The sequence below is a fragment of the Microcaecilia unicolor genome, chromosome 11, assembly GCF_901765095.1.
Source record: "Microcaecilia unicolor chromosome 11, aMicUni1.1, whole genome shotgun sequence".
NCBI lineage: Eukaryota > Metazoa > Chordata > Amphibia > Gymnophiona > Siphonopidae > Microcaecilia > Microcaecilia unicolor.
The window spans coordinates 177239322-177256066 of NC_044041.1; the positions used below are offsets into that span (position 1 = coordinate 177239322).

Genomic DNA, 16745 nt, shown 5'->3' on the forward strand with positions numbered 1-16745 from the left:
TTTCTTTTTAATGATGATGCATGATTTCTAAAGCTGTTCAGCGTCAGCCTATCACAGACTAAAAGCAGAGACTTTTGATTCTGCCCTAGACATTAGGGATTACAAGAGGCAAAGTGTCTCACTACTCAGCTCAGGGGTCATCGCTTTATTTCTCAGTCTCTCCCTTCTGCTCTGCTTTATTCTGCTTCTTTCTGACTTACCTTGCGATCTGTACCCCTGCTTTGCTTCATCCCATAACTGAAAAGGAAAAACAAAATGAATTATTCTAGGATGACCTTGGGAAGCACAGGTATGGCAGACTTATGTGGTAGCTCAAAGGGAGAGCTTTGATCATTTGCAAATGGTGAATCATCATTTAAATAAAAATGTGGTCAGTTTACTTGGTTTTCTGGTTTATGAGGACAGTGACAACCCAGCTACATGTGATGCTAAGGATTTCCAGCTTTCATGAAAGGGACTTCACCCTAAGAAGCAGCAGCAAAGAAAACAGGGAAGCTTCTAGCGCCTAAAACTGAGAACCCCGTAGATTGGAAAAGACAGAAATATATTTCAAAGAGGGTATGGCAGTGCTTCCTCCAACAGCAAACAGAGAAGCAGAAAATGATGCAAAGACATGAGATCTAATTCCAGAAAAAAGAGAGATGGAGACTAGGCCTGCAGCAGCTTTGATTTGCCTTAATAACACGGGTCCATGTTTGCTCTCGATAGAAGATGCCCAATCAGAATGAAGAAAAGGAGATGTCTCGTGTCAAGAGGGTACATACTGGGCTTCTGCTCCTGCAGGTGTGCTTCTTGGACACGATCTCCAGAAAGCTGAGATCTGGGCTGGAGCTAGCTTTCGTGAAGTAGACCATGATCTCCTCACGGCTAACTGGTCCCTTTCTGTTGGAGAGAGAAAGGGAGAGGTTTGAAAAGTCCTGGATTTCAGGTTTCAGAATGATAAGCTAGTTAACTTTCAGCTCTGCATGCAGAGTGAATTCTACTCAGAGTATGGGACGTGGGCCAGATGAGCTCTTGAAATCTCTTGCAGCCCTATCTTTCCTTCTTTAATACTGTTTAGGAAATTCAATTTTTTCATCTTTACTCCGCCTATAAAAGTAGTTCAAGGTGTTTGTTACTGTATGTCTTGTTTTGGTTTTATATGTTTCCCTCATTTTATTTTATTTTTTTGTACTCCACCATGATGTATTTTGAATGGTGATATATTAAATGCTCATAAAATAAAATAGTTAAACAAACTAGCAAGTTAAAGCAATACTAAATACTCTTAGAGGGGCATAATTGAACGAAAACGCCTATCTCCATGGGCGTTTATCTCCAAGAACGGGTCCGTGAAGGGGCGGACCGAACCGTATTTTGGGAAAAAATAGACGCCCATGTTTTATTCAACGATGTGTGAGCTGGGCGTTTTTGTTTTTCAGTGATAATGGAAAATGAAAGCGCCCAGCTCAAAAACGAATAAATCCAAGGCATTTGTTCGTGGGAGGGGCCAAGATTCGTAGTGCACTGGTCCCCCTCACATGCCAGGACACCAACCGGGCACCCTAGGGGGCACTTTTACAAAAACAAAAAAAAAGGTAAAAGAGCTCCCAGGTGCATAGCACCCTTCCCTTGTGTGTTGAGCCCCCCAAATCCCCCTCAAAACCCACTGCCCACAAGTCTACACCATTACTATAGCCCTAAGGGGTGAAGGGGGGCACCTACATGTGGGTACAGTGGGTTTGGGGGCGGTTTGGAGGGCTCCCATTTACCAGCACAAGTGTAACAGGTGAGGGGGGGGATGGGCCTGGGTCCACCTTGCCTGAAGTCCACTGCACCCCCTAACAACTCCTCCAGTGACCTGCATACTGCTGTCAGGGAGCTGGGTATGACATTTGAGGGTGAAAATAAAAAGTTGAGAAACTTCATTTTTTGTGGTGGGAGGGGGTTAGTGACCACTGGGGGAGTCAGGGGAGGTCATCCCCGATTCCCTCCAGTGGTCATCTGGTCATTTAGGGCACTTTTTGGGGCCTTATTCGTGAAAAAACAGGGTCCAGGAAAAGTGTCCTAAATTCTAGCTAAAAACGCATACTTTTTTCCCATTATCGGTGAAATGCGCCCATCTCTGTTCGGCAGATAACCACGCCCCAGTTCCGCCTTCGCCACACCTCTGACACGCCCCCATCAACTTTGTCCGCATCCGCGACGGATTGCAGTTGAAAACGTCCAAAAATCGGCTTTCGATTATACCGCTTTATTCGGTTTTGTGAGATAAACGTCCATCTCCCGATTTAGGTCGGAACTTGGGCGTTTTTCTCGTTCGATTATAAGCAGGATGGTATAACAACTAGAACATCATAACAGATAAATACTAGCCCCCTAATTTTATACAGTACATCAAAAGGTAAGCACTCAAATGGCACTTTGGTGCCAAAATGGGGATGAAAGGGCAATGCACTTAGGTATTATTCTGTAACATAGTACCTAAGTGTTTTAGCACATAGCTGCAAAGGGGCCATTCACATGAAGGGGACATGGGGCGGATCATGGGCATTCCAGCTATTTAAGCACACACTTTATTGAATACTATGCTTCTCAACCCAGTCTTCAGGGTTATACCCAGCCAGTCAGGTTTTCAGGATATCCACAATGAATATTCATGAGGTCGATTTGCATACCAGGGATAGAGTGCATGCAAATCTTGCACATATCACAGCACAACAAAAAAAAACTTTTCGTGTGCTACTGGGCAAAAACCATTTGTCCTATACTAAATTCAGTGTGCGTATTCCAAATCCGAAGTCAGAATTGTTGTAACACGTCAGGAAATTTTGTTATGCATAAGTTTGCCCAAATGAATTAAGCACTTGGAAAGCACTGAATAATTTTTTACAGAACGAGTTTTACTCCAACAATTACCTGATCTATATCAAAGTTTTCGTAGTAAACAGTATATGAAAATGGAATGGAATAACAACATTTCAAAAAAGTCTCATATTCCAGTATAAAAGTCTTACTTCAGCAAGGCCCAGTACTGTTAAAAGTGCTTCAGGCATCTACTTTTGCGTTTGTGACCGGTCATATTTTCCCGTTGCAAAAACCAGCAGTAGTTCCCCCATCATGTTGGGATTCCAGCGGCCTTGATATCTTTTTTCCATTTTAAAAATGTCTTTATGGAACCTCTCTCCATGTTCGTCACTTACGTGTCCCAAATTGGGTGGGAAAAAGTCAAGATGGGAATGTAAGAAATGCATTTTCAATGACATTCGGCAGCCAAGTTGTTCATATGCTTTAAGCATGTTGTCTACTAGTTCAGCATAGTTTTTAGCTCGTCTGTTCCCAAGGAAGTTTTGCACTATTAGCACAAATGCATCCCAAGCATTAATATTATAAGTGAATAGGCTTTGCATGTATAACTTAAAATCTAGACGTGTCAGGCAAATTCAGAGTTTATATTTGGAATCGGCGGGTTCAATTTAGTATATATCACATGTTTTTCTCTCAGTAGGGGAGCGTGCCAGGTGCCCTTGACCTGGATTGGCCACTGTCGGTGACAGGATGCTGGGCTAGATGGACCTTTGGTCTTTCCCAGTATGGCACTACTTATGTACTTATGTACTTATGTAGCAAAATCGTTGCGTTGTGTTTGTGGATATCCTGAAAACCCAATTGGCTGTATGTGCCCCAAGGACTGGGTTGAGAAGCATTAGGCGCTTATTTACATCCGCCATAGAGCAAGCATAAGCGATGATTCTTATTGCTGATTTAGGCTAGTATTGTATAATGCATTAGGTGCACAAAATTTGCTGTTACAGAACACTAGATTAGCACCTAGATTGTGGATGCCCTTTATAGGATTGCCAGTTGATATTCAGCTCCACTGGCAGTCGGCGTTTTTTTAAACACTGACCATCGCAGGTTAGATTAGCCCCCGATATTCAGTGCCGGGCCATTTGTGGATCCCGGCACTGAATATCTGGGGCTAAATGGTGCTGCGCTGGCCATACCACCGTTTAGCTTGTGCGGGTCCTGGCCAATATTCATCTGGGTCCCGTATAACTTTGCAGGGTCATTAGCAACACTGCAAGCCCCCTCAGGCCCCCCTCCTTCCTTGTCCTTCCCCCTGGCTCATGATCTTAAGTACCCCTCCCACCCTCCTAATGCCCCCCATCTTGGTAGCTCCCCCCCCCCCCCCCCGGGCCTACCTTCAATCGGTCTGATGGGGGAAGGAGCAAATCCCCCCTCACTCCTGCTCTTAACAGCAGCTTCCTCAATATGGCTGGTGCAACCTTGCAGTACTACTGCAGTATTGCAAGGCTGCCACAAGAGGTGGTGGTAGCAGCAGCCATTTTCTTAGATGCTGCTGCTAGGGGCAGAAGCGAGGGAGGTTTCCTCTTGCCCCCATCGCCCTCAATAGACCACCAGGGATTGAAGGTAGGCCTAGGGGGTCCTACTGAGATGGGGAGGTGTAGGAGGGGAATCGGACAGGGGGCACCAGAACTGCTACTTGGAAGGTAACCGGGCATCAGCCTTCAGACTGGTGCCCGGTTGCCTTCACCGCATAAAGTTAGGAAAGCCTTTTTTCATGAAAATCTCTGCTAACTGTCTAGCTTTCCACACCGCCCTGTCTCCGCTCTAATTCCACCTCCCACTAAGTAGCTGGTTTTGGTAAAAGTGGTCAGAGGGGATATTCAGCGGCACTGTCCGGTTAAGTGCTGCTGAATATCCCCAGTTAACCTCCGGTCAGGAGCCTCTCCTGGCCACTTAAATCTCTTTGCTTATCGACCCCTTTGTATCATTTAGTAGGAAGACACTGCCTGAAAACAAACTGGAAATTTAGTTTAGAAATTATTGGAATAACATAGCTTTAAATAATTGCTTAAACTGCATGTAATTGCACTCGCGTTGATGGTCTGTAGGAAGGGATTGCCATTCCTTGACTATCCTATAACTAACTAGTTTATCCAATGTGTACTTGACTCCCTTAACAACTTTCTATCCTTTTCCCATCACTCCCAATCTTAATCCTTCAAACTGATGAACTGATATTTATTTGGATTTAGCTCACGCCTTTTTGTCAGTTAAAGGTCAAGGCATGTTACTTTCTGGTACAGTAGGTATTTTCCCTATCCTTGGACAGTTTACAGTCTGAGGCAATGGAGGGTTAACTGACTCGCCCAAGATCACAATGAGCTGCCATGGGAATAAAAATGGCATAGTCCATTCTGTCAGCAAACTGTTAAGAAAAAACTATAATAACAAAAACCTAATATTGGCAGCTATGGGCATGTGCTCTCTGCAGTTATCTGGTTGTGTTGGAGACACTAAGCAAGTCATTTTGAGTCAGGACAGAATAAGAAAAGGAAGAAATCGCAGCCTCTTTCTGCTTACCGATCCTTCTCTAAGCCTTGGAAAAAGAGAGGGAAATTTGCTGCAATCTTTTCAAAATCTTCCAAGGATATGTAGCCAGTCTGCTCAGGATCATAGTTCTCCAACATGGACTGTGGGAATGGAAAAGAAGTGATTTCATCTGTTTCTTCTCTTCCAATAAATGCTTTCATTCCTCCCATCCCTTCCTTTGAATATACAGTACAATGCTCTTTTCCCTTTTCCTTCTTTCCAGGGCTCATGCAAACTCCTTCCATCCCTCTCCCTTTCTTAATATACAACCTATGTCCCAATACAATCTCTCCTACATGCCCTCCCAGTGTACATCTTCGTCTTCTTCTTCCACATCTCTTTCCAGCACCTACACTCCTGCCTTTAAGGCCTGACTGTTAGTGGAGTATATCTTGGCTTCTTGTATATCCCTACCAGATCACTACAGGCAAATGAATTGTATCCCCTTGCCAGTAGATGGAAACAGAAAAAACCATGCCAAAGGAACTGTCCTCCGTTTATAATACTGGTACCAGAGAGCCCCCTATCCTTTCTTGCTCTGTGTCTAGCAGATAGTACAGACATCTTAACTGATCTGGAATGGTGATGGTGATGAGCCTAGGTTGAGACAGTAGGGTTTCTGGGAAACAGTCCTATGGGTCTGATTTCCAATATACCTACTTAGAGAAATCTCTCAGGGATTGAATCCTGTTGGCTTCTAGGGCTCTGTGCCTGGGAAAAGGCTGGTGGGGGATGTGAACTTTAAATTTTATAAGGAAAGGATGTAGTTTGCTTTGGCTGCAGACAGTCTGATAAAATTTAATTTAAAAAAAAAGTCTCTCTTTTCTGGAGTAGCTCAGCCCTGAGCCATGGGCAGCTTTGATTAGGGGAAAGACTTAGCAACCTTCCCAGCACTGTCACCTCTGGGGAGAGCCAGTATGGTAAGAGGTGCCCCGGTCATGGGTCTCGGTGTGAACACTATGCTGTAGAAGAGGGCACAGTGAGAGGGGAGCAGCCATAAATGACAGTGCTGGCATGGGGAAGCAATGTAGGTAGTAAGGGTGCCTTGCCAGTGTGCATCTCCGACCTCCCTGCCTCTCTTTTGATGGTAGTAGCAGGCCATGCATCAGACAGAAATGGTGCCATGGCCTTTCCAAAATCAATGAGGAAAACAGGAAAAAAAACTTCACAGGTCCAAAGAGAAGAACAGAGGAGGCATATGCCATATTGACAGCAATAAGAGACTCCTGAGGAAGCCCCATTGGCCGAAACATGACCGTGTTGAGTCTATAGATTGTTCAATAAACTCTTTATCTAAGAGCATTGTCCAGTCCTCCTTTTTGAGTCACCGTTTCTGTTTTCCTGTGTGATTGCAAGCCTTGCGAGGGTTCTTGTTCTTCTCTATACACATCAACATGCTCAGGTTTGCCACAATCAAAAATCAATATCACTTCTAAGTTTTGGATCACCTGTAGGGCTTTGCAATATGTTTTTGCGATGCCTAAATTCAATGCGTTACATTAATCTAGTCTTGTCAATATCAACGTTTGTGCTGCCATTTTTAAAGTCATAAGCGTTCAGCTTGATTTTAACCTACTAATCACTCTCATTTGAAAAAAAGATGATTGCACTAAGTGTTCAGTCTATTTTTGCATCGATAAACGTGCATCCAAAATAACGCTTTGTGGCATTGTTTTGTCACATTGTGATCCTTGGACATGATCTCCCAAGGTTTCTTTCCTGGTCAATGCACATCAGCCTCTCACCTATTGCATTCAGTTCCTTTGGATGTCTGCACTCCAAATGCATCACTCAACATTTCTTCACGTTAAAGCTTAACTGCCAAACATTAACCCATGCTTCTAATTTTTGTGGATCATGCTTTCCACTCTTTCCATGATGTCCACTCTGTTGCATATTTTTTACCTTCTAATCCTTCAGTAATATTGCTAAAAAAAATATTGAATAGAATCGGCTTCAGGATGGATCCCTGTGGCACTCCATTACTTTCTTCCAAGCGCATTCCATTTACCACCATTCTCTATCATTCAACTATCTTTTTGTAAAGAAAATTTTACATTATTGAGAAATTGCATCACTAGAAAACATAATATACCCGAAATCACTTTCTGTTTTATGAAGGGCAGGAGCATGTCCTCTATGAATATTCTGCTCTGGCTATCATTCACACTCTTATTGAACCTGAGTAATATAAATTAAATTACTGACAAAATGGAATCAGTTCCTACTAAAACAGTAAAATTAAACAATTTGATAAGGACAAGACTGATTTCTGATTTATTAAATTTGCTTTCATTATAAATGTAGATTTTAAAAGACCGTCAACCAATATCTGATCCAGTCAACCAATTTGGATCCCATCCTCAAGCCACTCAGATTACTCATGAGCCTTTTATGAGGAACAGTATCAAAGGCTTTGCTGAAATCTAAGTAGACCACATCCAGTGCATGCCCTCAATCCAGTTCTTTTGTCACTCAATCAAATCAATCAGATTTGTTTGGCATGATTTACCTTTGGTGGAAGCTTGTTGCCTCGGATCTTGAATCCCATTGGATTTTAGTAAGCTCACTATTCTTTCTTCACCACTGTCTTTCCTACCACCGAAGTAAGACTTAGTGGCCTGTGGTTTCCCACATCGTCTCTATTACCAATTTTGTGGACCAGAGCCTTTTTCCAAACCCACAGAACTTCCCTCGTTTCTAAGGATCTATAAAACACATCCTTTAGAGGACCTGCCAGTGCTCCTGAGCTCCCTCAGTATCCTGGGATGTTTCTCATCAGGTCCCACTTTCAGTTTTGCAACTATGTATAAACACTATCTTCCTTTTTAACATATTTATAAGTGATCTGGAAATGAGAACGATGAGTGAAGTGATCAGATTTGCAGTTAACACAAAACTATTCAAAGTTATTAAATCACGTGTGGACTGCATGAAATTTCAGGAGGACCTTGGGAGGCTGGAAGACTGAGCATCCAAATGGCAGATGAAATTTAATGTGTACAAGGGCAAAGTGATACATATTGGGAAGAATAACCCAAATTATATCCACATGATGGTAGGTTCCACGTTAGGAGTCACCACCAAGGGAAAGGATTTAGGGGACATTGTGGTCAATACATTGAAATCTGCTCAGTGTATGGTAGTGACCAAAAAAAGCAAACAAAAATTATTAGGAAAGGAACAGAGGGTAAAACAGAGGATATAATGCACTGTGTCGCTCCATGGTGAGAACGCATCTTGAGTACTGTGTGCAATTCTGGTCACCACATCTCAAAACAATATGTAGTGGAACTGTAAAAGGTACAAAGAAGGGCAAACAAAATGATTAAGATGATGGAACTACTCATATGAGGAAAGGCTAAAGCGGTCAGGGCTCTTCAGCTTTGAGAAGAGATGGCTGGGAGGAAATAATGATAATGGTTTATAAAATCCTGAATTGAATGGAACAGGTAAACGCAAATCGATTGTTTATCAAAAAAAATACAAAGACTAGGAGACACTCCATGAAGTTACATAGTTGGACATTTAAAACAAATGAGAGAAATTATTTTCTCACTCAGCATATAGTTAAGCTCTTGAACTCATTGCTGGAGCAAGTGGTAAAAGCAGTTAATGTAGCTGGGTTTAAAAAGGATTTGGACACATTGCTGGAGAAAAAAATCCATAAACTGTTATTAAGTTAGACCTGGGGAAAGCCACTGCTTATCCTTGAGGTTAACTACCATGGAATTTTGCTACCATTTTGGGACTCTGCCTGGTACTTTTGAGCTAGAATGGCCACTGTTGGAAATAGAATACTAAGCTAGATGGACCCTTGGTCTCACCCAGTACGTCAATACTTATGTTCTGATATGAATAGTATGATATCTACGCCATCTTTATCAATTATCTGCAGACCTTCTCCATGTTTTTCTTTTGTGAACACCAAATAGAAGTATTTGTTGAGTGTTTTAACTTTACCAGTCATCAATTTCCACACTTTGGTCCTCAGCACCTTTGAGTTTTGTAATTCCATCTCTAGCCTTCCTCCTTTCCCCAGGATACGTGAAAAAAGTTTGGTTGCCTCACTTTACATCTTAGCCTTCTTCTGTCTGTGCTTTTTTGCCATCCTGATTTTCGTTCTTTGTCTCTTTCAGCTTTATGTGGTATTCTTGTTTGTGGTGTGCTTTTTGTGATCTTCTGTATTTTGTGAATTCTGCTTTTTTTGCAGTTACCTCTTTGGATAATCACATCATTTACTTTTTCCTCTTACGTACATAAACATCAGTATCCCTTTTGTAGCTTCTTTCAGTTTAGCCCACTGTTTTTCCCCTTATATCCTCCCACCCTGCCATCTCCTGCTTCAAATGTTTCCCCATATTACCAAAGTCAGTATGTCTGAAATCCAGAGCTTTGAGTTTCAGGGGTCTAGACTCCTGTTTTCCTCTGACATTGTTTCTCTGTGTTCTGTATAGTATTGTTTTGTCTTGGTTAAGTGTTGACCTATTTTTCTTCCCCTTCTATAGCAGAGGCTGTTGCAGTTGTGCAGAACAAGAAGCTGGTCTGGGCTACAATCTCTATATCAGCCACTGTAATCTGTTCATCACATCAGAGGGGGGCCATAAACCCCTTCAGTCATATCATTCGACTTCCTTAGAGGGAACTGGGTTAGCCATGACAGGATAACACCTTTAACCCAATGAGTACCAGCATACATTTCAACCTCCGTATATGTTCCTTCAAAAAGCTCTGCTGCCTAGGCACAAACTGACCTAATTGGCAGAGTAAGGGTTGGGAGATACCAGAGATTTATTGGGATCTTTGGTCAGAACATTAGGAATATAGTAATGGGCAGACTGGGTGAATCAAGTGGGTCTTAAGCCCTTGACTTCTATTTCTGTGATTTCAGTGGGATCCCAAGGGCGGGGCGGTGGGGGCGGTCCACCCCAGGTGCACGCTGCAAGGGGGTGCAGGGAGCAGCCGCGCGGCTCTCGGCTCCGCCGGTTCCCTGCTCCCTCTGACATTACTTCCTGCTCCGGGGCAGGGAACCAGCGGAGCCGACAGCTGTGCAACAGCTCCCTGCACCCCCAGGAGATGATGCGCCGGGGAGGGGGTGCGCAAAGGCGATCCGCCCCAGGTGGTTATCGACCTCAGAATGCCACGGCGTTTGACAAGCATGACTGAGGGTGCATTTCATCTATGAGAAGGTCCTGGAAGCTTTAGATTTAACTGGCTTCCTAGAAGGTTCTTCTGATTTAATTTTAGGGTGCCACTCTAGAAGAAATTAGATCAGCAATGAAGTCATATTTGCCAATGAGAAGGATAAAGTTTTTGGATTGAGAGCTTTCTTTAAAAAGAAGGACCTTTTGTATTGTGGTCAACAGATTCAAGTCTTCCCTGATGTGGTATGGACCATTCGGATGAGATGGAAATCTTTCCTAATCTTGAAGCTATGGGTATTAGCTCTAGGTGATCCCTTTTTGAGGTTCTCCTGTAGATGCCTTGTGACTTGGCAGAATAATCGATATGTTTTTACAGATGTTTCACATTTGGGAAAAATATTTTGGATATTTCTGAATCTCAAGAATCTAAGTTGGTCTTTTGAGGGGTTTCGTTTTTGATTAGTCCTTAAGATCATGAGGCATATTTTCAAAGCACTTTGGGAGGCTAAGTTCCATAGGTTTCTATGGAACTTTGGGAGGCTAAGTGCTTTGAAAATGAGCCTGAAAGTCTCAATGCCATTATAATAGCTAATTGGCTTATTCTTAGTGGTATTATTATTATTTCTTGTGGGTTTTATTCTCTCCTTCACTTCATGCTGTTGGCTACGAGCACTTTATTATGTTTGTTTCTTACCTGATTTGTATTGCATGGTACATCTTTTAAAACTTATCTAGTCAAGTGTTTAATATCCTTTCTTTGATTGGATTAGGTTTCAAAAATGAAATAAATATTTAAAAAAAGATTGCACCAGAATCCTTTAATGGGAATCCTGCTCACCTTCTGCATCCTCTAGCATACAGTAGTACTTCAATACAGTATTTCTCTTTCTCAGTTCATTCTCCTTTCTTCCTCCCCCCTTGCGAAGTCAGAAAACTCCTGCTAGCCCATGTCTCACGGGGAGTGCCAGCCTTAGCAATTGCAGGGCCCTGTGCAGACTTATGATTTCATTGAACCAGAACCACCACCACCATCACCATGGTCTGGCTTCTGCCCCTTTCTCTGCCCCCCCCCCCCCGCCAAACAATCCAGTATCTCCCCTTCTCTCTGAACCCCACCCCCCAATATTGTACCTTAAACAGTATCTCGCCCTGAGTCTACAGCTTGCTGACAGCTGCAGTGATTCAGCAGTGCTGCTGGGGGCCGGTCCCAGAAACTTCCCTCTGAGGTATCCCCACCTCTCTGATGTAACTGTGTTTCCACAGGGGCAACACTGCCACAGAAGGAAGGTTCCAGGATTGGCCCCCTCCCGCAGTGCAGGTGAATTGCTGCTTTCACCGGAGAACTGTAGACTCGGAGCGAGATATACGGGTTCAGAAAGAAGAACAGATGCTGGACCATGGGTGGGAGAGGTTGAGAGAGGGGTGATATGCTGGACTCAAGGGCGGAGGGGAGGGATGCAAAGGTGCTGATTTGGCTAAGCACAGGGCCCTCTGTAGCTGCCCCTGTCACCCCTGCTCACAGGCATTCACCTGTCTTGACAGTCCCTGTAAAGTATCATGGAATACCATGTGCTATAAATCCAATTTCTTACTAGTATTAAAACTTACAGCAACCATTTCCTGTGCCTGCAGTCTGATAGTGACCAGATCGGACTTTGAGGCCCATTCCATAACCCCGAGAGAAGACTTGTATGGTGTAGAAAGCTAGAAAGAAGCAGTACATTGAATCAGAGCCTTTTGGTACAAGCATTACACAGACAGACCTACAGATCCAGGGACCTTAGCACTGGCGAAAGCAACAAATATATTCAGTTAAAATATGTAGGATTGCAACACTTATATTCAATGTTATCACGGTTTTATTATATGTGATTCTGAAGATGCCACTGATTGATTGTGAATGTTTTAATTGTACTCCGCAGAGGATACATAGATTGTGTGGACTGTAAGTGTTGTAAATAAATAAATAACAACACCGTGGCTTGGAATGGGTGCTTTTAGCAGCTGGTTGTGACCTTTTTTTGTATTCACAGATAGAATGGGAAGGGTTACACACAACTAGGCTTGTGGTCTGTTGCACAGAGATCAAAGTAACCACCCAGCTACCCAGAGTACATTCAGAATTGGGCTTTCTTTTCTTTTTAATTGGTGCTGTTCTGAGAGGGGTGGAATGGGGATGAAGAAGAGGTTATGTATACAGCTCATACCTTGAACAAAGCCAAGGGATAACTGGCATGGGGCGGCAGTTACGACCTTGAGGGGCCTTATTAGGCAGTCTAGATGGGCCATTTTGGTCTGTCTGACATCATCTACTATGTTACTTACATTTCTGCACGTACGTTTATAGACTATTCACACACAGACATCCTCACTCACACGTAATTACATCTGAAGAAGAGACTTTGTGGTTTTAATGCTCTAATGTGACATTATGGTTTTTTAAAAGGAAATCCAATCTACACATTTAGTTCACATACGTTTTATGGGTCTCCTGGATGCTAAAGCTCCAATTTTGACAAAGTAGAAATGATAATGACCAAATGATCACTGTATCACTGTGAGGCATAATGTTTTTGGCCTGACAGTTAGCCCTTTCTTTGAGTTCCATTCAGGAACCCACAGATGTGACTTTTTATTAACCATCTAACAGAGGAGCAACAAAACTGTACCCAATTAATATAATGTAAACAAAAAATGGGGACAATCTTGATGTAAATAAATTAAATCAGGGGTTCTTGACCTGGGATCCTGGATTTCAGGGGGTCTGTAAACTTGGATGGGAAAAATATTACAACTTTATTTTCACTAACCTCTAACTGAAATTCAGGGGTCCTTTTACTAAGCCACGTAAGCAGCTTAAGGTCAATTACTGATTACTATCTAGTTCTATAAAAATGCAGTTCATTCCACTGAAGTATTTAATCCCTGTGGTGCTAAGGATTGTAAACAGTGTATCCAGCGCTGCTTGCATTACGTCAATCTACGATCATGATTGCCTCCATGGGTAGAAGATACAACCTGCTGTATCGCAAAACATCGGAGATCATCAAATGAGTGTCAGGTTTCTTTACAATGGAGAACTAAAGGAGCTCCCACTTTTATAGAATTAGATAGTAATCAGCCTGGGTAAGGCGAATGCATATTAGTTCTAGTTTGTCCTTCCAGGCTTGCCGTACTGCACTAAACACAGCTGATTGGTACACTCCTCCATAGCATCCCTTTTAAATGGGGGCGCCATTTTGAGTTTCGCCCGTGGGTCCCGCTGTAGGAACACGGAACAAGACTGTCAGGTATGAGGTGTAATATTCAGCTGTAATTTTGACCATGATTGAAAGACATTTGATAAAGCTTTTTGTTTTCTTTTAGAGCATCTGGATTCCTCCCTTGAGAAAGCCGGTGGGCGAAACGGGTCCCCATCGGGTGTTGGGAGTCATATGAATGGACATTTGACAGCCAGACCCGCGTCTCAAACGATAAGCAAAAAGCTAAGTTATATCATTTTGATGGGATTTTTGAGTTACATGAAATAGGTGTGAAAATTTTAAAAAATATTTGCACAAAAATATTTAAAAGAAGAGGTTTTCAGGTCGGTGATGAGCTCAGCCTAAAGTGTGCCCTGTGACTCATTGATGATTCCTGATTGATGTTTGTCCTGGCACCTGGGCATTTTGAGACCCTTTCCTCCTAAAAAAAACTCGAGAAAAAATTCATTTGGTGCAAAGAAAGAAGGATCAGAAGTCTTTCAGTACAAGTGGTATGATTTTTTGCAGTTTATTATTGTGATTAACACTCAGGATTCTGCAAAGGGTTTTGACGTTGCTAGAAGTTGCCTATTAGTATGTGGCCATTTTTAAAACATTACTGCAGGAGCACTTACCATCTCCTATTATATAGGTGATAAGCGGGCTCATTTTCAAAGCACTTAGCCTCCCAAAGTTCCATAGAAACCTATGGAACTTAGCCTCCCAAAGTGCTTTGAAAATATGCCTCATGGGCTCCTGTGTTATTCATGCACCAAAACAAACATCAAAACGCACAAAAGGTGTCCACGTAAGCCACATGAACAACCAAGAAAAGTGGAAGAAGTCAGCCGCATTGTCCAAAGTGACCAAAGTTTATTCTTCAAACAGAAAATGCTGACAGAATAACCCAACACAGGCTGTGTTTCGACAAACACAGTCTTCGTCAGGGGTAAGTACTGTTACGCTAAGAAAAAAAATGCAATAAATAAAAAATAACAGATTACTTTAGAGATGCACAGCGACGCAGTGCTCTGCAATCACTAAATGCTGCATATGTAATTACTCTAAGAATTCCCCGCCATAAAAAAAAAAACGTCTGTGATGTTGCGCAGGGCAACGAGTACTTCACAGTGCAGAACTAGCTGTGCCAGGAGAAAAATACTAGTGCCGGCTTTCGTGATAGCAGCTGAGCGCCATATTTCCATTGGTGTAAACAGAGGAGCGTAGATTTTAGCTGTTCTTTTGTGACACCAAGATTGGCCCTGGGGTTTTTTTTTTTTGGGGGGGGGGGTTTGTTGTTCATTTTGTTTATCATTAACCATGTCATAAAAAGACATACAAAGCACATTATCTGCTGAAAATATTCAAGGTATCAGAGCCCCACTTCCCCATGAGTGGAACCCCTACAACCCTGACTTCATGTTCCTTACCAGCGTCTTGGTGATTTTAGGTTCTCTTGCATAGGAAAGCTCATAGATTTCATCTTCTGTATAGAAGAGGTCCAGAGAGAGCTGAGGGGAAAAAGGCAGACCATGTTGAGTGGGCAACCAACACTCTCATTGTTGGGTGTCAGGGTCCCATGTAGTTCTAGGAATCTGTGCCACAGGTGCTGCTAACCCTGGCATACTTACGGTGAGGAGATGGAGCACATCTTTGTTGGCCTCAAAGGTGTGAGATGCCTGCTGGAGCTGCTTGAGTTCCAGGATGTGCTGGTACAGGCTCTGCAGTTTGCTCAGGTTGATCTTATTGTCTTCCAGGTAATCGGGAAGAGCTTCGTTCAGGGAGATTAGATCCTTGAGGTGGACCCCAAGGATCGGAATCTTGAATCCCTCACATTCACTGTAAATTCGCCTGTATGTGCTGTAGTTACTGCAGGAGGACACAAGCTCTGTCATTTCATCTAGTATCTGCAGCAAAATACAAAAAGAAGTAGCACATTTCAGGGTTAATGTTTCTCTACTGATGTCATTTTCTGTGGATACTGGAGGATGTGTTGCTGTTGCCATGGTTACTAACAGATGTGTGCCTGTTGTCTCCATGGCTAATGAAGGCATGTCTGTGTTACCAGGTGTGTCATCTCTGTGGTAACTAAAGATGGTGGTCCAGCCATTTGTATGTTTGTTGAAGGCTGAGTTCAACCATTTCTTTCTTTCTTTCTTTCTTTCTTTCTTTCTTTCTTTCTTTCTTTCTTTCTTTCTTTCTTTCTTTCTTTCTTTCTTTCTCTCTCTCTCTCTCTCTCTCTCTCTCTTTCCTTTTTTGACCTGGCAGTTTCCTTCTGCCCCTTTATACTTCCAGCTCAGTTGGTATCAGGGGTAGAATTTAGCACCATGACTCTTCATTGTCAGTTACTCATGGATTTTTACTTTTTATCCCTTCTCAACTTAATTTAGTCCAGTGATTGCACCAACAGTTCTCCACTGGGGCCTTGCACCATGGCTTCTTCCATAACCCTGCAATTCTGGGTCGTAATGCTGGACAGCATGTGTCACCATTGAATAATGACAGTGACTTCCTTTATCTCTTCAAAGGGCTGTGAATGTATTTCAGCCATTTCCATGGTGACTAAAGGGGGCAATTTCTCCAAATTGGTTAGTTTTATGCATGCCATAGAAATGAACCTAACTCCTAAGCCAGGATATGTGGAGAATGAGCTCAGTCTCTCAAATTTACTGCTAACACTCAATGTAGTACTTGTATTGTGCCAAAGAGAGTTTCTTTCTGGAGTTCATAAGATGTGGTAGGTTTAAAACAAATTGGAGAAAGTTTTTCTTTACTCAGCGTGTGGTTAGACTCTGGAACTCATTGCCGGAGAAGGTAGTGATGGCAGCTGGCCTTGCTGAGTTTAAAGGGGGTCTGGACAGATTCCTGAAGGGAAAAGTCCATTGAGCGTTATTAAATTCTGGGTTTTTGCCAGGTTTTTGGGGCCTGGATTGGCTGCTGTCGGAGACAGAGTGCTGGGCTTGATGGACCTTTGGTCTTT

At 42.8% G+C, this 16745-nt stretch overlaps 1 protein-coding gene across 2 annotated transcripts in view; it reads right to left on the bottom strand.

Annotated features, from left to right (window-relative positions):
• The window catches only part of RASGRP4 (RAS guanyl releasing protein 4), a 68722-nt gene that overhangs the window by 4412 nt on the left and 47565 nt on the right, over window positions 1–16745 (bottom strand). For both annotated transcript variants that reach the window (XM_030218670.1, XM_030218669.1), the window contains 6 exons: window positions 15397–15672; window positions 15196–15276; window positions 12132–12227; window positions 5371–5480; window positions 765–882; window positions 201–237 (listed from right to left, as the gene is read on the bottom strand). In XM_030218670.1, coding sequence (XP_030074530.1) covers window positions 201–237; window positions 765–882; window positions 5371–5480; window positions 12132–12227; window positions 15196–15276; window positions 15397–15672 — 718 coding nt within the window. The remainder of the gene's footprint in view (window positions 1–200; window positions 238–764; window positions 883–5370; window positions 5481–12131; window positions 12228–15195; window positions 15277–15396; window positions 15673–16745) is intronic.